The 22,518-nt window shown below is 35.9% G+C and overlaps 1 protein-coding gene across 17 annotated transcripts in view; it reads right to left on the minus strand.

Moving 5' to 3' along the window:
- The window catches only part of DLG2 (discs large MAGUK scaffold protein 2), a 1,971,427-nt gene that overhangs the window by 671,778 nt on the left and 1,277,131 nt on the right, over positions 1–22,518 (minus strand). Inside the window, exon 3 of one of the 17 annotated variants that reach the window (XM_021102316.1) lies at positions 21,842–21,904. The exons of the other annotated variants lie outside the window; for them this stretch is intronic. Within the exon in view, the coding sequence (XP_020957975.1) occupies positions 21,842–21,844 (3 nt within the window). The 5' untranslated portion in view covers positions 21,845–21,904. The remainder of the gene's footprint in view (positions 1–21,841; positions 21,905–22,518) is intronic. 17 annotated transcript variants of the gene reach the window in all.

Here is a 22,518-nt window from a genome sequence, read left to right on the forward strand (position 1 = left end):
CCAGTGATATTTAAGCACCCTGGTAATGTTTTATGCTCCTGATAGTTTGGTGCCTGTACAGCTACACAGAGAGGGTTCCCATTATCCCAGCTCTGACTCTGATTATCACTTACCACCTCCTCTCCACCTGGACAAGCAAGAGCACTGGCAGTGTTTTAAACATGGAGGGTCAGTAAAGTAGATGGAATTGTCCAGTTTTGAAATGTTTTTCTTCAGATACTCAGTTTTTCTGAACCTAATGGTTATGTGGTAACAGCTGGTAGGTTTCTCTGGTGGCTAGAAAATCAAATTGATACCACACATTGTCCCACACTCTTCTGGGCATGTAGCTTTCCTGGCCTCATATGGAAGCTAAGACAAGAGCATAACCTATTCAAATTCAAACTTGGTATTTAAAGTTATAATTTCATAAACTTTGAATGCTTTACACACATTTTTTTCTCTCTCCAACAGGCTTTAGTTAATTTTACTGCTTTTTTTTCCCCTCCCTTCAGTGCTATAGTAACCACCTGCCTGGGTGATAATATAATTTGATTTTGAGATCTATTTTTATCTCCTGAAAAGAGGTTTTTCATGAATAACACATGTGAACTATTCCCTGTTTTAATAGTCTTTAACTGGAATCTTAAGTAATGATTTTTTTTGAATTCTTTTTTATTTTTTGCCACATGTGTAATTTCATTAAAACTAACAGCATACTAAAATGTAAGATGAAAGAATTTTTATACATTCCCATGTCATGTATTACAACAAGTGCTGAAACATGAATATCAAAGTGTCGACTTTTTAGGACTAAACACAATTCCGCCCAATGAATAAGTATTGAGCACACAAAATGTGCCAACTGATGTGAGAGGTACTGAGAAAATAAAGATTTTAAGAAATGATTCCTAGTCTCAAGAAGCATATAGTTCTTAAAGAGGCACCAAACACAAATATATATATTTGTCTTTTAGGACTGCACCTGCAGCAATATGGAAGTTCCCAGGTTAGGGGCTGAATCAGAGATGCAGCTGCCGGCCAACGCCACAGCCACAGAACTGCGGGACCTGAGCCACATCTGTGACCTATACCACGGCTCACGGCAACACCAGATCCTTAACCCACTGAGCGAGGCCAGGGGTTGAGACCACATCCTCATGGATATTAGTCAGATTTGTTTCCACTGTTCCACAATGGGAACTCCCCAAACACAAATAATATTAAAACCTCACAGAAATGTGACATCCAATATACAAAATGTAGTGGTAGACTAGAGTCATAGCCCCTCTATTGCCACACGCAAGGTCTGTACAGATCTATTTACTATTTGTTGTATATACATATATGTTTGATTCCTTAGTAGTATAGAATATGACAGATAATGTAATAATTCTGCCCTTTATTATGAGTAATTATGACGTAGTAGAGAAGACATCTCTGTATCTTATGGTTTTAGCATAGAAAGCTGCCATTGGATATTAGGAAGAATGCAATGATCATAGAGTTAGGACATCTGGTTTCCATGGCCTCTTGCCACTCTCAAAGCAAGACATGGCCTCTTTTCGCTCAGCTTTGTTTGTGGTTGCAGCGTTCAACAGCCTACCACACAGATGCGCAGTGAATCAGTAATCAGTAAATGACATTTGTTGGATAAGTAAAACATGATGCTCTTAAAGAAGACCTTGGCTGCTAATGAGGATGCACAGTTCCTACAAGGCTCAAGCATTTTAGTATCGCAGCTTAGATAGTCTCACCTCTCAGATGAGCTCTTCTCAAAAGCCCTTACTGCACAGAGCCACAACCATCATCAAATGCCCCTGCAAGAACACACACACACACACACACACACACACGTTTGCATTCCTCTTTCCTTGTACTTTGCCAATATTTATCCCTTTCTCCTATTGGAGATTAAATATGTCATGATGTTGTACACTCAAATCTTCTGTGTATACTCTCCTTGTCCAATAGGTAGGAACATGGATTCCAGGGTAAAAATAAAAAGACACAGATTTTAATCCTAGTTTCAATATCTAAGAGATGCGTAAATGTGAGCAATCTCCTTAATCTCAAAAACTTAATTTTCTCCTGTGTAGAATGCTACCGAGTACTTCCCTCATAAGGTTATTATGAGGATTAGATAATTTTTATGCGAAATACTTAGCACACATCTTAAATAAAAATTTTAATGAACAGCTACAGATTAACAAACTGAACAACCTGGAAGAAATGGAAAAATTCTTAGAAACATGCAATTTACCAAGGCTGCATTATAAACAAACAGAAAACATGAATAGATTAATTACTAGCAAGGTGAGTGTATCAGTAATAAAAATTCTCCCAAGAAAGAAAGGCCCAGTATCTGATAGATTCATTGGTCAACTTCACCAAACTTTTAAAAAATAATCAACAATAATCCTTCTCAAACTCTTCTGAAGAAACTGAAGTGTCCCAAACACATTTTATCAGCTCAACATTATCCTAAAACTCAAATCAGAAAAAGATGCTGCTAGAAAAGAAAACTGCAGACAAATATCCCTGATGAATAAAGATGCAAAAATTCTTGAAAAAAAAACCTAGCAAACTGAATTCTGCAGGACATTAATAGGATCATTCATCAAATCAAGTGGGATTTATGTCTGGGATCCAAGGATGATTCAACATTCATGAACCGATCAATCTGATATATCATATTAACAGAATTAAAAAAAAGTATATGATCACCTCAATGCATGCAGAAAAACATTTGATAAAATTCAACATCTCCTCAGAAAAGAAAATCATGGACTTGGAGAAGAGACTTGTGGTTGCCTGATGGGAGGGGGAGGGAGTGGGAGGGAGCGGGAGCTTGGGCTTATCAGACACAACCTAGAATAGATTTACAAGGAGATCCTGCTGAATAGCATTGAGAACTATGTCTATATACTCATGTTGCAACAGAAGAAAGGGTGGGGGAAAAACTGTAATTGCAATGTATACATGTAAGGACAACCTGACCCCCTTGCTGTACAGTGGGAAAAAAAAAAATTCAACATCTATTCAAATAAAACTCAACAAATTGGGCATATAAGAAATATATGCATTTTTCTATTATTCTCTATTCCAAAGATCCCAATCAGCACACCATAATCCTACCAGCTAGTATCTCCCTAACCTCTGTGTATCTCTGCCATTGTCCCTTGTCCTTGATCTGTAGGGATCAGGGAGGAAACATCTAGATGACAGTGTCACCTGCTCTCCTTAGCTCCACTCAAGGGTGTCACCTTCAGCATCTTGCCCATTTCTTCTTAAAGATCTCAAGTCTTTGGATAGAAATAAAAGGTAGCTCTTTCTCTTTGAAAAAGGAAGAAAAAAGATATGGGAGTTTTGTTCCATCTCAATCCAAAAGAAAGAACTGAAGGCTGATGTTCATTATCTCCATTTTTTTTTAAATCACATTTAACTTTGCTGAATGGATGAAAAACAATCAAATACTGAAAAAGCGAAAGTTAATCTACCAGCATGGAAGCTCTAATCAGGATGAGAGCATCATTAGACAAAGCCTGGAGGTTTGTAGCACACAACTAAGCTGTCCACCACTTTCTTTAATAATGTCCCAGCTCCTAGACTATATCCACAACCTAAAATTGTATCCTTTCCTCATATTGAGAGTGATTATCATGTAGACATTAAAAGCTTAGATTCTAGAATCCAAAAGGCCTGAATTCCAATAGCAGTTCTGTCATTTGCAAGCTATTAGAATTTATCTATGTTATGTTATTACTCACATTTGTGTAACTGTCAATATTGTTGATTTAAACACCTAGTAGTAAGCAAAAGATTTTTTGTTTAAGCTCTATAGGGCACCTATTTTAATATCAAGTATGCATCTGGTTATTTTAGGAATACTACTCAATTATAATGAGACCAGTTTATAAATATACAGTTTTATAAGAAGCTAATCATAGTTTCCTATTTTTAATAAACTTAGAAGCTACAAAAATAGCTGTTGATATTTTTAGTTAAGATTCCAGTTTTGGTAAATGCACTATTCTTATTATTCACCTGAATGTGTTCTACCAGTTAACTAATTTCAAGTTAAATCCTAATCAGACAGATTTCTGAGTTTGGTGAACTGCTAAATCATAGCTTTCACCAAATAAAGGGAAAAAAATCAGTATCTTCTATAATCTGTTCCATTCTTAAACATTTTTCTTCTAGTTTTGTTATTTCCTCTGCCTTTGTCATTAAGACTTTATAACACACAGAAATTTGGGGCTAGGAAAGTGATCACAGACTTAATAATTACTATGTGTATTTTTTATTTCATCAGAAACCACAGATTAAAAAATAGATTTCACTTGTAAAACTGTGATAATTTTTTTCCTGGTATTTCTGTCAAGAGAAATCAAGGAAGATAGCTTCGGGTTCTCATACGGATAAAAAGTCACTTTACATATCCAAAGATGTTATTGATTGATGTCAATAAATATTCTTGGTTTCTGTCAAGAAGGAACAATACAGCCACTTAGTTCAGAATTTGGTTTGCCTTTGGTTTGGGAATGGCACATTTCTTCCCAGCTTTGCTCCCTTACTTTGCACCATTTGCTGGTGGTTTTAATGCTTTCATTTGTCTGCAGTCTGATACAGGCTGTTTTGTTCTCTGGGTTTAAATATTCCCTAAGTTTGAACATCCTCTCTGAGAATAGCAAATGGTGTTAAGAATCCACTTGAATAACAGTTAAGAAAGCATCATGATACATCAGGCTTTTGTCCCCCCATCACTTGACTTCCCCCATTTACAGACCACCTGTCATTTGCAAGCAGAGTGTCCAAGAGCTCAAAGCACATACCCCCAAAATTTAAATAAACAGAAACAAAATGAGTGCTGAACCATAGGATATGGTTTGACACATATGATGGTGCAAGCAGAGAGCCAAGAATATTTTCTCTTTCACTTGGGTATACCACAGCTATAGTGTGAGGCAGCATATCAACGCTATCCATTTCTGCATATTAAACTTCTCTCCTTACACCCCTGCAATCTTGTTTGTGTTCCACTACCACACAAAAGCCAAGCTCTTAAGGATCCTCAAAGATCCACATTTGAATATAGTGACCTTTACCCAGCCTTCATCTTCCCTGGTTTTCCTGAAGTATTTGACGATCTGGAGTGTCACTTAAAACTCCACTTTTGTCACAGGGTCGATATCCTTGCTGGTCTCCTCCTTACTTCTTTCTTTGTCCAATGCATTAATGTCCATTCTTGCCAAATATGGTCATTACAAGGTCTGCCCTTGTACAATCTTTATCTGAGTTTTCATCTCACTCACCTTTTGTTTTATAAGTAGATGCCCTAGTATTACCCCAGTCTCAATAGAACTCAATAGAACTAATCATCTTGCCTAATTATAGCCATCATTTCCTTCAGTCTAATCTATATACCTGTTAAGAGAATTCTCTTTTTCATCTATATTATTTATATTTATTATCCATACCATGCTCAACATCCTATTTTAGATCCTAAAATATCACTTTCTTAGGACCATTGATATAATTTCATAAAACTATTTCTGCCTCTGTCATTTGCAATATCAATGTTCTTCATATCTTTTGAAATTTATCTTTCTAAAAAGTAAGATTTTTATGTAATTTTACTGCACAAGAGGCTTTAAATAAATTTTTTTTATCCTTAAATAACATTTCAGACCAGCTGTCTCCAACCCACCTGTCTAGCTACAGACCCCACTTCTTAATCTTCAAAAACATTTTCTACCCAAGTGGAAGAACTTAAAAAGTACCTCCTCTTTTTGGTATCTTTATTACTGTCAAACACTTCACCTTCAGTCTATTTATTTAATCTATGCTTATTAAAATCCTAATTAATTTAGAAAAATATTTTTGAAGGCCTAGAGTTTCTCAGGAACTATGCCATGTCCTAGGGCTACAGTAGTAAACAAAACACAGCTCCTACCCTCATAGAGCTGGATTCTATTTGGGGATATGGGGAGCTTCTGTTTCTGTCAACCAAAGTCTGTCTATCCTATCAAGTCAAAAAGATTTTTCTTATAGACCTCTGAAAATCATCACTCTAATTCTCTAAATCACCCCCATGCAAGTGACAATAATGATATGACTACTAGCACCACTGCTAGACTAGTACTACAAGTACTGCTTTTTTAAAAGTATCTACTACAGGCCAGGTATCATAAATTGATTTAATTATTGAAATAATCCTCAGAATTAGAATTTTTTTTCCTGTTTTTTTGTATTTTTAGGGCTGTGCTTGCAGTATATGGAACTTCCCAGGCTAGGTGTCAAATTGGAACTACAGTTGCTGGCCTCCGCCACAGCCACAGCAAGGCCAGATCCTAGCCACATCTGTGACCTACACCACAGCTCATGGCAATGCCAGATCCATAACTCACTGAGCGAGGCCAGGGATCATATCCTCATCTTCATGGATATTAGTCGGGTTTGTAACCACTGAGCCACAATGGGAACTCCAAGAATTAGACATGTTGAGGCTGATTTTACTATTGAGAAAGCCAAGTTTCAAAGTTAAGTAATTTCTCTGAGGATATATCGTATTAAGTTACACGAAACTAGGACTATCTTGTTCATCCCTCTCATCACTCAGTGATGGGAAGTACATATTCAATCCAGATTTGTGGGAGAAAATGAAAGAAGGAGTGCCTGTAAGGAGAGAGGAGAGATTGGAAGTAGGTAGTGTCCTAATCAAGGGAAGTCTAGTGTTAAAACACTTTCTCCTTGGTCATGCACAGCACAGTCCCTCTCTTCCTGTACTTGTGGTCTTGCACTTGGTCTAGCTCCTTATCCGTGCTTTATCCTTCCTGATATACCGTCCTACTGTTCAGAGGAGGCCCTATCTTTAGATTATTTTCTCCTATGGTACCTGTCATAATGATTTACCCATAGTAGCCATTTCATAAATAGCTATTGAAGAAGTAAATCAATTGAACCTTATGATAAGAAAGTCTTATTTGTCATAAATCTTTAAAATCATTTTGTATTCAAAAGTCCTACTTGCCATTGTTGGTTTCCAAAGAAGTGAACTGCTTTAATTTCTCTCTGATCATTTTACTTCAAAAATTGCCAGCAATAAGCTGTCTCCCTTTTCATCTGAATATAGGTCATCCTTTCAGCAGCCTTCAACATCAATACATCCATCAACAAATATTTATTGAGTGGCTCTCCCCATGTTCTTTGCTAGCTTATGTGATCTCTTTTCTTTGATTTTTAAAAGTACATCACTGCAGTTCCCGTTGTAGCTCAGCGAATGAACCCGACTAATATCCATGAGGATTCCGGTTCAATCCCTGGTCTCACTCAGTGGGTCTGGGATCTGGCATTGCTGTGGCTGTGGCATAGGCTGGCAGCTGCAGCTCTAATTCAACCCCTAGCCTAGGAATTTCCATATGCCATGAATGTAGGCATAAAAAAAAAGAAAAAAAAAAAAGTCTATCACTATCTTCACAGCTTTGGAAAAGCGCTGCAGAGTTATATCACCCTGGTACTTCATCTGCTCTTTCATCAAGATCACATGGGGACGTTTTTAAAGTTCTGGAAATATGCTTTGGTCGACTTGTTATAAAAAAGGTCAGATCAGTCTTTGCGGATCAGATGCGAAGGGAAAACATTGCTGCTTTATGTCATTTTGCCTTTCTTGAGGCTCCTTAGGATCATGACAGGGAGCTGATTATTAATGCTGTTTCTGTCTGCCTTGCTCTCCCACCCTACTGCCACCTCACCAGCTGTTAAAATATGGAAATTGCAAGGTTTCAGGTTTGTTTCTATGTAACGGAAACAAATCTGTTTTCCGATTATGCTAACAATAGTATTAATCAGTAACATATTATTTTCACATACATGATTATTTTCTTCTCACAAAAATCCTCTCTGGGTCAATATCTCAGTTTCACAGGTGAATAAATAAATTGCTCAGAGACAATTAAATAAGTTGCTCACAACTGCTCAGCTAGCAATGTTAGTGTTTTGATATAAATTTAGGTTTCCTGGACTCTGAATCTGGAGGGGATTCCACCACATTATGATACACACACAGGTTATTGCCTAAAACTGAGCAATGACTTTATTGAATTGTAGGAAGTTGTCAGCGTTTAACTGTTTTTGACTTTCAAAATGACAATTTCATGTAGTTCAACTTGAGAGTATAAAATGACTCAGCATGGTGTTTTGGAGCTAGAATTCTAGAATCAGATAGCCTATGTTCACAACATGATTCTCTCACTGTCTAGTTAAACAATTTGGGTAAATTAACCCAAATTAACCTCTCTGAGCCTTGTTGTCCTTCTTTAAAAAATGGATTGTAATCAGACGTATCTTACTAGGTTGTATAAGGATTGAATGATGTAATTTCATCAAGGTTTAGTGTTTAGCACCTGGCGAACCCTCAAAAATATTAACTATAATTATTTTAAAGTTTTTCTGAGGTCTGCCCTGGCATATTTAAATGTTGCCTATTCACTCTCCTAAGGAGAAACTAGTGTATGCACATGTGCGTGCTGGGGGTAGAGGGAGAATGGTGGTGGGAAGATTAATGTCTACTGTTTGCAGAAAATGTTATAAATATATAAATGTAAAATTATGCTCCATATTCCTACAGAGGACTTGAGCTATCCCACTTTTCTCTGTAGATCAAATAAAAATCTATAGTGACTAAAAAAAAGGTAGATTTTTCAAAGAGAAATTTAAAGGCTCAAGTTTCTACATTTATATCAGTGCTTCCTAGACTGGATCCTGGAATTCAGAAGTGGTCATGCATACTGAAGTTGTCGCTGATGACATCTAGTTCTAAAAGGGACTTCTGGGCTGCAAATTGTGTGTACCAAATCACTCTATCGCTAGATCATTTTCTGCCCAGCCCCCCAGGGCTTTTAAGTACTCTGGCACAGTGCCAACAGGGAAGCTGATGGTGTAAGCTTGAAACAGTGTGTTGCATTGTGATTCACCATAGGTTACTGATGCTGCTTTTTTTTTTTTTTAATATCCTCTTTGAATCAGAAATATTCAGAAGGTACCGACATAAATCCTCAATTACGTTAAATTAAATAAATTCCATAAATACCTTAAGTGTAGTAAACACATATTAATTAATCCAGAAATAAATCTTGCATAGAAAGCACCAAGGATTGAAGGCAGTTCCCGGGAAAGCAGAAGATAAGGAGGGACACTTTCTGGACTCTGGAAAATTGAAAACTTTGATTTAAGAACCTCAGTTGACAACACTGAGGATCTGGTGTTCTGGACTGGGACTGCTCTTGCACATCCCTTCCCCCAAATTCTGTGGGTGCAATAGTTCTACTGGGGCAGGAAAAGCTATCAAAACCGGAAACTTTGCTGCCATGGGAAACCAACTTCATCTTCAGCAGCATGTGGGAAAACCACATAATCAGTCATGCTGTTAAAAACAATAGTGATTTTAGTGGTAGATGTCAGAAAAAGCAGACACTGCAGTAGCTTTACTCGTTGATGAAAGCTACAGATTGTCCAGACTAGCTAGAAATTTAGCAGGAAAATCTGCTGAATGAATCATGGCAGGCCTTGATAGCTCCAAATGCCTCCTGCCAGACTCGAAGACTGAGTGCATGTGCACGGTCATTCATAGACTTGGTAGAGACTAGAGAAGGTCCTAGCCATCTGTATATGCCTGGATGAATGTGAGGCCTTGCACAAATGCAGCTAGTCATAATAAGGCCTTTATAAAATAAAACCGTAGGCAGATTTGTAAACTCTTTGAGTTTAAACACATTTCCCAACCCATACACAAATCCACTGGCAAAGAATGCAAAACTTAATTGACTCAGGTGTTTAAGTGTAATCTCTGACCAATCATCAGTTCGCCACTAAGCTATACTTGTCTAGAGACAACCCTAGGAAGCCAGAAGTCAAAAAGAAAAAAGAAAAAAAGAAAGAAAAGAAAGAAAGAAAGAAAATTCAGAAGAGATATCAGCAGCTACGCTACATCAGAAAAGATGGACTCTACAGGTCTAACCCAGATATATGACTAAATACACAAACCACAAAACACAAAGAAATAGCAGTTGAAGGGGGATCATGGATGATAAATCAGAATTAATCATTGCTATAACATTACCTTATATAGCCTGTTTTCAAAGAAGAAATTATGAAACATTCGAAGAAAGAAAAATATGACCCTACATAAGAAAATAAGCAGTGAAAATAAACTGTTTCTGAGGCAACTTAGATGTTGGAATTAACAGAAAAAAAAACAGCTAAAAATATACTAAAAGAACTAAAGGAATCATGTTTAAAAAATTAAAATATAACAACAAGGATCAATCAAATAGGGATTATCAATGAAGAAATATAAATTATAAAACAAAATTATGTAAAAGTTCTAGAGCTGAAAAGTAATGTATAATAACTAACATGAAAATTCCACTAGAGAAGTTTTCTTGTGGTGCAGGGGGTTAAGGAGCTGGCACTGTCACTGAATCAGCTCAGGTTTCTACTGTAGAGTGACTTTGATCCCTGGCCCTGGCTTCCACATGCCTTGGGCATGGCCAAAATAAAATCCACTAAAGGTTCCAGTTTCTATTCTAGATCTAAGAATCAGCAGTCACAGAGCAAACTGATGTCCCTCAAATTGAAGAGAGGGGTAGGCAGATAGAATTACTAGTTACTAGAGCAGCAATCTCCATAGGAACCACATCAGGGTAAGGCAAAATTAAACTGTAATTGATAAGTTGTGGAGGCTCTGTGTGGACATGTCTGAGGGTTAAAACCTCCAGAGGGATGCACTCTTTCAGGTCACAACCACATTTTTCTATAACTATATTTACCTCCAGTAAATCTACCAAGTTCTCACAGTAAATATTGGAGGAAAATTCCTCATGCTTTTAGCAGGAGGAGAAAAAAAGGGATTATTTAGAAATTTGTAGCAGCATTCTGTTCTTAATAAGGTCTACTCTCAGGAGAAACTGTATCAGAGCCTAACCTGCTGGGATTTTATCAGAATGTAACCTACCTGAGGAAAGGAAATACCAACCTTAGCCCCTTCTAGCCATTCCCCTCTGAAAGGGGGAACAACTGAAAAGCACTGGCGACATTCACAGTCCAGCGGTACAAGCTCTCTAAAAGACTAAAGCCAAGTCACAAGAGCATAAAATACTACTACTTCCTCTGATACCACTACATTACTAAAGGCCTGTCCATCACAGTTTCTTTTACCAAGTACATCATGTCCTTTCAACAAAAAATTACAAAATATAATAAAAGGCAAAACACACAGTTGGAAGAGATGGGGCAAGTATCAACCAGAGTCCAATATGGCAGGAATGTCAGAATTATCAGAACAGGACATAGCTGAACTCAAGAGCACCATTAATCAATTGAACTCAATTAATATCTGTAGACTACTTCACACAACAAGGGCAAATTACACATCCTTTTCAAGCTCACATGGATCAAGACAGACCATATTCTGTGCAATAAATAACAACTTACATTTAAAAAAAATAGAAATTAGACAATGTCTACTCTCAGATCACAGTGTAATTAAACTAGGAAAAAAAAAAAAAGAACAGAAAGATGGCTGGAAAAATCCTAAAATACTAAGACATTAAACAACACACTTTTAAATAAGAGAGGAGACAAAAAGAATTATCAAGAGAAATTTTACAATAGGTGGAACTGATTGAAAATGAAAATACAACTTAACAAAATTAGTGAGATGCATTACAAGCAGTGCTTAGAAGGAAAGCTGTAGCATTAAATGCATGTACAAGAAAATATAAAAATGTTCTAAAATCAATAATGTAAGCTTCCGCCTTAGAAAACTATATAAAGAAGAGTAAATTAAATCCAAAGCAAAAAATAAAAATTAAAAAAAAAGTCAAGCAAAAGAGAAAACACCAGAAATCAATGAAATTGAATAAAGGAATTTAATGAAGAAAATCAACAAAAATAAAAGAGAGTTCCCTAAAAAGATCAATAAAATCAATGAGCCTCTAGCCAGGCTAAATAAGAATAAAAATGAGAGGTGATACAAATTACTAATAACAGAAAGGAAAGCAGGGACATCATTACAGACCCCATGGACATTAAAAGGAAAACAGAAAATTATGAAAAACTCTATGCCCCCAACTTTGATAATTTAGATGAAATGAACTGTTTCCTTGAAAGACAATCTGCCAAAACTCATGAAAGAAGAAACACAATCTGAATACACATATTTCCTCACCAGGAAACCAGACAAAGACATTATAAGAAAAGAATACAACAGACCAATGCCTCTCATGAACATGGGTGTAAAAATCCTCAGCTTTTATTTATTTCTCCATTATTGTCATCTTCATAGCACTTATTATAAATAAACTATATCATAATTGCATATTTATGCTTCCCTATTCCATTAGACCTCCAGTTCCCCAAGGGGAAGAAATAATTCCTTGTTCATCTTTCTATATACCATACCTAGGAGAGTGTCTGGCACACAGTAGATACTCAATAATTATATGTTAAATTGAATTTTGTCAGACCCAAAATTTCCAGGTTGGGAGCAATCCTAGGGGTTCTTAAAATCTGCTTCAGGGGCTCACAGAGTTGTACACATATTAGGTAAATAACATATATGTTGCCTATGAATGCTGTTTCTACCTATATCCCCAGCTGGAGTTCTAGACTCCAAATAATTAAATGATAGATTATTTTCTATCATATAATTAATCTATCATTTAATTATAGATGAGAATTTTAAAAAATTCTTTTAAAATAAAATTTTTAGAGGCTAGAATAAATTTTTAAACTATATATTTATGTAATCAATTTGCCAGCATCATTAGCTTTGTTAAAAGTTAGTGTTATCCTGAACTGTTTTAAGGCTGAGAAATTATTTTTGAAGCAGAAAAAAAATAAGCTTAAGTAAATGAATGGTAGCTAAAAATTGCCTGCTAGTAGCAAAGCTCTAAGTATGAATAGTAATTACTGAGAAATGCCTTTCTGAAAGATAAGGACTCCTCAGTTGTTTACTTCAACTTGCTTTTATCCTTGTAATCAGAAGTGTAGTGAGGGCTATGGGCATTTACTTTACTTGACACTGATGTTTAAAGATCTGCAAAAGCTATCCTTGGAGATGTATATTCATATAAAGTTATATGTGTACATATATATCTTAAGATGTCAATGTTTTCAACTGAAATATTGTGATAAAATGATAGCATTCTTCCTTAGTAGAAATTGATAAGAACTGAGCTAGTATATTCCTATTATATTCATTATCTTTGTAACACTTTTCCTAATATCCAGGCTTAGGAAAGAAGACAGATAAAATGCAGTTCCCATTTTCAGAGCATGCATTTGGTTTTAAAGGCCTCTTGAGGGTGGTTTGTCAATTTTCTTTTATATCAAGGGGCTTATAAAGATTCAGAGGCAGTGTACTTGTATGGACTTCAGACTTGTCATCACAAGGAATAAAACATGCTTCCCTCTTGCTGGAACTATGAATCAAACCTGACCAAGGACTATTTCACCCTGTTGCTTTTCAGAATTTGGGCATCTCAAAACCTAAAAATAAAATACATTTAACCAAACCAAGAACCCATTTTTTTTTTCTATGTCAAGTCTTCAGGGAATTTTCCCCATGTTTTTGCTAAGTATTCTTGGCATGTCATCATCAGAATGTGCTCACATGAGCATTATTATAGGTAAAGAGAATAATCACATCTCTCATCTGTTAGAGTCTAAGAACAATATTTTTATGGAGGGTTCTTAGTAAAGGCCTTCAGACTACTTAAACTATTAGTTGATAGAACAGGAATATTCCCTTAGTAATATATATATGATCACTTGAAACATAGGATTACAAAACAGAAAATACTCAACAGAAGGTAAATTGCCTTAGCAACGTGGCATGTATTCTTTAGAAGAGATCTTTAGAAAGACTCAAAAGTGTAACTACTACTGCTTAAAATCTTAGCAGAATGCCCACAACATTCAGGTTTCCCAATATCAAATATAATTCAATTACTATTGCTGGATTCCAGTCAATATTCAAATTCAGTTTAAATGTGTAGTCCTATAAACTTGCCAGTATCCAAATATGCAAAGGGTCTTGTGAGAACAAAACTTTGGACCAATGATTCAATTACAAGAGCAGGATAAAACTTTTGGGATCTTGAAGGAGCCACTTTGATTTAAAAATAAAGCAGTTACATACTTTTTAAATTTTCAATCCCTCACTTATAGATACATTTATAAGTAATAAATCATTGTTTCATAATAATATCTCAAGGTATTCCCACATACATTACCTTACTAGGAGATAAGCAATGCTTTTATCTCTATATATGAAGAAAACTAAAGCTTAGAGAGGTTAAGTACCATGATCAAGTTCCATGAACAAGTTATAGAGTTGGGGGAAGCATTTAAATTTTTTGACTCCTGGAGTTCCCGTTGTGGCTCAGTGGTTAACGAATCCGACTAGGAACGATGTGGTTACGGGTTCAATCCCTGGCCTTGCTCAGTAGGTTAAGGATCCGGTGTTGCCATGAGCTGTGGTGTAGGTTGCAGATGAGGCTTGGATCCTGCATTGCTGTGGCTCTGGTGTAGGCCGGCGGCAATAGCTCTGATTCAACCCCTAGCCTGGGAACCTCCATGTGCCACAGGAGTGGCCCAAGAAATGGCAAAATGACAAAAAGACAAAAAAAATTTTTTTTTGACTCCTGATTCAGGATTCACATCAAAAACTTGGGGACTTCAACAAATTTTCATAAGCTTTGCAAGAAAATGTTTTCCCACCGAGCTAATGTTGGAGTAAAAACTTAAAACAAGGCTCATTCCTTATAAAAAAACTGGTTTCAAAATTGCAACTCCAAAGCCACAGCTTTCCTTAAATATTCCCTTCTGCTCCTCCCACTTCTCCATCAGGGAAATGTTGGCAAAGCCCTGCTTTCTCTTTTGCCCAAGCACACCCTTAAAGAAGCATTCCACTAACCTAAAAAGCAGTGATTATTAGGGAAAAAAAGACAGTAATAAGGCCTTAAGTGTATGCTTGCAGTAATCAACCATAGCGCCTTTCCTAAAAGATTTTTTAAGTGTCACTAAATTATGTTCCACTAGGTTTAAAGTTGAACCGAGTAGTAGTAAGGTGTGCAATGAAGTCCATTAATTCATTCATTCATCTATGTCATAGTTGCCTACCATGTTCTGGAAATGTTGAACAATGTAGATTCAAGGAAGGTCAGTGCTAATGTTAGGACCAATGAATGATCAATGCTAAAGTATTATGACTTAAGAAACTTTCGAGAAGCTTAGAAACTAACATGAAGGACAGGTAACACAGTAAGGCAAGTGTCATGATAAAGGTGGAGAGATGGTGCTATGAAAGTCCAAAGAAGATGCACATAAGACTTGACTGGTGCAAAGAGGAATCCAGGAAAACTTCTTGCAGAGCTGGCAGTGTTTAAATGGTTTTGATGGACAGATAGATGATACAATGGAGAATTGAGATGGGAAGTATTTTCTAGAGGTCTAGACCAATGGCTTAAGATACATAAAGACCAAGAAGAAATAAAGAGAAAGTATCTGATGAACTCTCTGGAGTACAAGTTTACCATGACTGGAAAATATTTAGCAAAGTTCAAGTTTGTCATTTCCCAAACGGAAATGAATATACCTTATTGTTACACAGTTGGAATTGGAACCAGAAGGCAAATCAAGCTATGCATGTAAGGCACACAATTTTGCTAAAGTAATTCAGGGTTGTAATTTTCAGACACTTTCATGAAAAGAAAATGAGCTAGCATATTCTATGGTATAGCAACTGCCTGGGCTTTTTGGAAGCCCACTAGGGATTCCCTGCTGAGAGATTTGTGATGACATGTAATATTCTAAAGCTTAGAGGAAAGGGCAGTTACATATCCTTTCTTCACACTCAAAAATTTCTTCCCATTCCAAATGATTTCCTTCCTCTTCCCTCACTTTTTTATCAATGGATAAATTCCTTTCAAGATTTCAGACAAGTGGGAAAGAGCTGTATCCTATCAAAATTGTTGGAAGACGCTAGCTTACTGATAAAGGAAAAAATAAATACTGGTTCATTAGTATTGTGAGTATTAAAGATAATATTCAATTAAATATTTACTAGTCGTCTTTGATACAATTTTAAGGGAAAGGCAAAAAAATGTCAGACACAAAAAGAGAATAAAAAATTAAGTCTGATCATTTAAACTGCAGTCTGGCTTGTGGTCTGAGATTCAGGAGACCTGGAATCTAGCCCCAGCTCTGCAGCCGACCAAATGCACAGTCTGGAGAAAGCTAAATCTTCTACTTGGCCTCAGTTTCTGAATCTATAATCTTAGGTAGTTGAGTTATGATGTCTACGGTTTTGTTTTGTTTTAATTTTTTTAACATCCAAAACATTCACAATTATCAGTTAAATTTAATCAGTTAAATTTTAGTGCTTTAATCATTTTTCCTTTAGTCTTAGAATACCTGGTTGGCCAAACTTTTATAAAGGACCGTTTAAGTGGAAACTAGGAAAGGCTGGTTGTTAATAAACTCCTTCAAATATTCAAAGTTAGAAATTTCTGAAATACTTTATCGCATTATTCACGGCATTTTCTTAAAGAAAATTCTCAGCTAGAAGAAGTAGTTTAGATTAAATAATATTTGCAGGGATCCTAGAACCAGATGGTTATTATTAGTTAATAAATCATCATTGACAATTTAATACAGTCTGTTATTTGAATCTCAAAGTGCGTAGGGAGAGTGGTGGCGGGGGAGAACTGTGGACATTTAGCTCAGTTTCTCATTCCGGCAGGCAATGCAAGGACAAACTGTAATTTGTACATTTGTACTTGGGCGCTCTGATAAATCTGCCACTGAAAGTTACAAAAAAAAAGAAAAAAAAAAAAAAAAACGAGTTCCCGTCATGGCTCAGTGGTTAACAAATCCAACCATGAGGTTGCGGGTTAGATCTCTGGTCTTGCTCAGTGAGTTAAGGATCTGGTGTTGCCATGAGCTGTGGTGTAGGTTGCAGATGTGGCTCGGATCCCAGATTGCTGCGGCTCTGGTGTAGGCTGGTGGCTACAGCTCTGATTAGACTCCTAGCCTGGGAACCTCCATATGCCACGGGAGCAGCCCAGGAAATGGCAAAAAGGCAAAAAGACAAAAAAAAAAAAAAAAAAGAAGCAGCAGCAGCTGAGCATAAAGAAACTCAAGCATGGACTAGCATCTTGGACATCCCTGGGCTACTATTACCAACTAGCCCCATTCCTATTATAGATATGGGACATTCTAAAATCCATGTGGATTTTCTGGAACATAAATGAAAATTTAAAAGGACACAAAAAAGTTAGGTTAGTTCAAAGTGTACCATTAAGGTACAATTGCTGCCCATGTAAGCCTGAGTTTAGGACAATCTGCAATTTCTTTTTTTTTTTTTCCAAATGGCCACACCCCTGGCATATGAAAGTTCCTGGGCCAAGGGCTGAATCTGAGTCACAGCTGTGACCTACACCACATGTGTGGCAATGCCAGATCCTATAACCCGCTGTTCTGGGCTAGGGATCGAACTTGTGCGTCTGCAGCAACCCAAACCACTCCAGTGGAATTCTTAACTCACCGAGCAACAGCAAGAATTGCTGGAATCCTTTTATTAGTATTTTACAAGTAGAGAACCTACATGATTCATAAAACAGGGAAGAGCAGAGAGGTATGTTTTAATACTCCCATCCCTGGGGGAAAAAAAGAAATATAATAATATTTAAAGTATTAATATTTAAAAAAGAGGAAATATTTTAAGTCTGCAGGAATGGATGAGTATTATAACCATGACATTGTTTTCTGTATAACTTAAAATTTGGCCTCCATGGAATGGGAAGAAAATTTAGGGGCCTACCAAGCAAAAGGGAGATCTAAAACCCTTTCCGAATAAAGTTAACAGCATCTAATGTCTGTCCTTTTAAAAAAGGACACCCATATAAAAAACACATGGTCTTTCTCTATAAGGAGAGATTTGTTTTTGATCAGAAGATATTGGGAAAGACAATTTTAATAAAAAAAATTACTTATAAATGAAACTGTATGGACATCTGAGAGGCCCCTGATGTAAACATTGCTAGTCATGACGAATGCAATATACACTGCTATTTAGGTTACATCTGCTTTTCAGAAAATGCTTGAAAGAGCAAATATTCTTATATTAAATTAGAATTGATTCTACATTACAAATTATTTTATTGAAATGTTTGCTGTAAAATAATCCCTTTTAATCCACTGAAGAGTGATTTGTGTATCTGTTTTTATTAAGTGACAGACAATGAATGCAGTTGGCTGGTTAATTAACAAGTATTTATTAAGCATGTGTGGTATGGGTGGGTGGTACAGAGCATCATTTTCATGACAGCGTAATTAATAGAATCTAGTCAAAAAGTCATCTCGGGGAATAACAAATTAAGATAATATCCCAGGCCCCCAAGTCTGGCAGGAGTTTAGGAAGTGAACATTTGATACAACCATAGATCTAAACAGTGGCTCAGGGAGACTAATTTTAGGAGAAAACAACCAACCCCATTTCCTAGTAGTAAACTGACCTGGGATTTATGGACACTAAACTAATATACAAGTAACCCAGAGAAAAGATACCTAAACAGGAAGTGAATGGTAGTGATTAAAATAGGGGCTCTGGACCATATTGTGAGGGTAAAATGTCTCAACATATGAAAAGACTGCTTAGAACAGTGACTGGCATATTATAAATAAGGAATAAATGTGCAATGTTTTTATACAGTGAACCATCCATGCTCAGAACAAAATGAATGCCACTGATTTTGTCTCCTATGGAATAGCTTGGGATTTTTTTTCTGTCTTGGATTAAACCCACATATTTGAGTTTATTTGAATTTCACCTTGCTGAGAAACGTATTATAGTTTGCTCTGGGTCCTATGCTCTACAGAAAATAGTGGACAGTCTCTTACAGGTCAAGTTAGACAACCCCAACCACTTGAGTTGAAATCATGGTCGGAACTACAATACTGTAGATATTTCTTATGAAATAGCTTCCTTTGTTCCATTGTGTTCCCATTTGAAAGGAGAAGAAAGGAAATTCTAAGCAAAGAAAATCCATGACAAAGGGATAGATGTCAGAATGACTCTCAAAGACTATGAATGATAATTATGAGGCCAGTTTGACATGTAAAAAAAAAAAAAAGATTCTATTGAGGGCTTATGAAGTATAATACTGGGGACAAATTGCAAAATATTAAGTTAGTTTGGGAAAATATAATTTTATATTGATATTAGCAGGAAACTATTAAAGAATTTGAAATAACATAATCAAGTCATGTTTCAGGAAGACAGACTTCTGGTATATTTGCCATTATAGTTTATCCTAAATTAAAGGGAGTTAATTCTGTCCTTTAAATTTATTTCTGTATACAGTGTGTTTTCCAAAGAAATCAGGTTAGAAAACAAAGTTCAAATAAATATCTATTTTTAAATAGAAAGAATTGGACCATAGGTTGAATAATTGGATAGCAAGGATGACCTAAAGTATATTAAAAATACAGGAGAAAGGGAGGTTGATTTCCAAATTACCTCTAGGTCTACATGAATATGTCCCTAATGACTGACATCATGTTATTTCTCAACAGGATCCATGAGGTGTGAGGTAATCTATAGAGATCTAACCAAAATATAATTAAAAATCTCCCATCCATAAAATAATGATAGTACACTCAAAGTGCAATAAATTCATTGTCATTTTTTAATTTATTCTCCCCCAGACACAAAAAAGATCACCTATTGTTCAGCTCAGGACCAGGGCAACAATTCTCATGTTATCCGGAAAAAGAATCCAATACGAATCACTCAAAAGCCTTCCAAGTATCAAGAAACTACTACATTTTTAAAAAAGGTATGACCTAAGTGGACTATTTCAACACTATGGGACTTAAAAAGATTTTTTTTAATTTTGAAAACATTTCCTACATCAAAGCTAAAACGAAACAACCTAAATGTCAACAACAGTGTGGCATATTATCGACAAAAATTTCTAAAGCTAAGTTATGTCTCAGATATGTACTCAATTAAGTAACTAAAATCACATTTAGTTAGCACATGGTGTGGGCCATGTAATTCTGGATACTTTCCATGGGCCAACCTAGAGGTTTCCAAATATTTTCACTAAACTATATAATGGTTACAAAATAATTGAATTGGGGGACATCAAATTGGGAGGTATAGCTTACATATTGCTTCCCCAGCTCCTACCCAAAGTTCATTATTATGGCAAACTTCATCTTTACAATTAAAAAAATATGATACTAACATAGTTATCTCAAATTTCCACATAATGATCTAGAAAAATGAGCCATATTTTTCCTTTTGTTTGAATACCTTCCTGAACCACTTCTGTTTACCCAAAGGTATAGACAGTCTGGCCTGATAACTAATTTAATCTTCACACCCACACTATGAAGTAAATACTATGACTCTAATTTTATACATGAGGACGCGACTAGCCCAAGGTCAGGCAGGACTAAATTGTAGCAAGTATATATTTACCCTCACTCTTTAAAAACTCCAACTCTTTAAGAACTAAAGATTTTGTTGTTCTTTCTCTGATGTCATAATGCTTTCAAAGCAAAATTCAGGAAGTAACAAAGAGCTTGCACTTAATGAAATCTTTTTTGACTATCAGAAATTCTCAGAAGAAATAAGAGTTTTACGGAAACATATTTGATAAAAGGAAAATGTATTTTTTCTCTTGATTCTCTCTTTCTCTCTCTTTCTTTCTTTTTGGCTGTGCCTGTGGCATATGGCAATTCCGAGGTCAGGGATCGAACCCACAGTTGTACAGCGGTGACCTGGGCCACTGCAGTGACAATGCCAGATCCTTAATCTGATGTACCACAAGGGAAGTCTTTTTCTTCATTTTATTTTATTTTTATTTTTATTTATTTATTTATTTATTTTTTAAGGAAGCACGACAAGATTTGCATTTTCTTTTTTCTTTTTTTTTAGGGCTGCACCCACGGCACATGGAGGTTCCCAGGTTAGAGGTCGAATTGGAGCTATTGCTGCTGCTCTATGCCAGAGCCACAGCAACACCAGATTTGAGCCGTATCTGCGACCTACGCCACAGCTCACGGCAGCGCCAGATCCTTAACCCACTGAGCAAGGCCAGGGATCAACCTTGCAACCTTATGGTCCCCAGTCAGATTTGTTACTGCTGAGCCACGACAGAAACTCCTTGATTTTATTTTTAAAGAAATTGAAATGTACTGAATGGTCTCCAGTTGGCAGTTTACTCCAGTTGTGGGAGGGCACAAGAGAACAGTTACTGGGACAACAGTTTTATTTTATCGATACTGTAACATCAAAACTCTAAGAATAAAATGTGAATGTTTTTGTAAACAAATTGCACATATTCTTAAAAAAAAAAAAAAAAAAGCAGACATAAAACCATGACAATCACCTACAAATAGTCAAGTAAATGGGATATCAGAATTAGGGATAATATTTTAAAAATGCAAAATGGAATGCTAACCCTTTATCACCCTTGGGGAAACTGGAACTTACATAAGAAGAGCAGAGGAAAGTCAGGTGGAAAATTCTGCATGTAGTTTAGGATGTGAAAGAGCATAGGTACATTGTGCTAGATCAACTAGGTGTCTGCGTGGGCAAAACTGAATATCAACATCTATCTCACATCATACACAAAAACTAACTTGCGATGGATTAACAACCTATTTGTAAAAGCTAGAACTTACACAATTCATAGAAGAAAACATTAAAAAAAATCATTTTACAAGAAGAATTTTGTGAGCTGGAGAGAAGCAAAGGTATTTTAGAATGCAAAAAAGCACTAACCATAAAAGAAAATTTGATAAACTGGACTTCATAAAAATTTCAACTTCTTCTTGTCAAAAGTCACTGTAAAGAAAATAAAAATGTAAGTAACAATCCAGGAGAGAATATTTGCAAAACAAGTATCTAAAAACAAACTGAATCCTAAATATATCAAAATCCTTATATATGAATAATAAGAAAAGTAAACAACATAATTTTTTTTAATGGGAAAAAAGAGACTTAACTAACTTTGGAAAAATGTTCCTTTGGCCAGAAACTATATGGTTAAAAATAAAAGGAACTGTACTATACATAAACACTGTATTCTGATAAGTTTGTTTCTCATAGGAGTTCAAGTAAAAAAAAAATTAAAATTACATGTGCACTGGGATTAAATAAGTAATGGATGGTAGATGGTCGGAGGCAAGCTCCTCATTGCTGGGGGTTGGGAAGTGGGAAATTACAGATAAGCAAGAGAAATCTAGAATAAATTCTATCAAAGTAGGTTTGAGTCAGAGACATAAATTTAAACTGATGTTTACATACAGATTCAACACACAAATGAATATACAAAATATAGATAATTTTGTTTACATGGAATAATTAATATAGATACAAATACTTCTTCATATTGTCCTTTGAAAGAACCTACAATCATTACTTTAATCAAGTGATAAAGGTTAACAGTGCCAGGAATG

This window comes from Sus scrofa, chromosome 9, assembly GCF_000003025.6.
Source record: "Sus scrofa isolate TJ Tabasco breed Duroc chromosome 9, Sscrofa11.1, whole genome shotgun sequence".
Lineage (NCBI taxonomy): Eukaryota > Metazoa > Chordata > Mammalia > Artiodactyla > Suidae > Sus > Sus scrofa.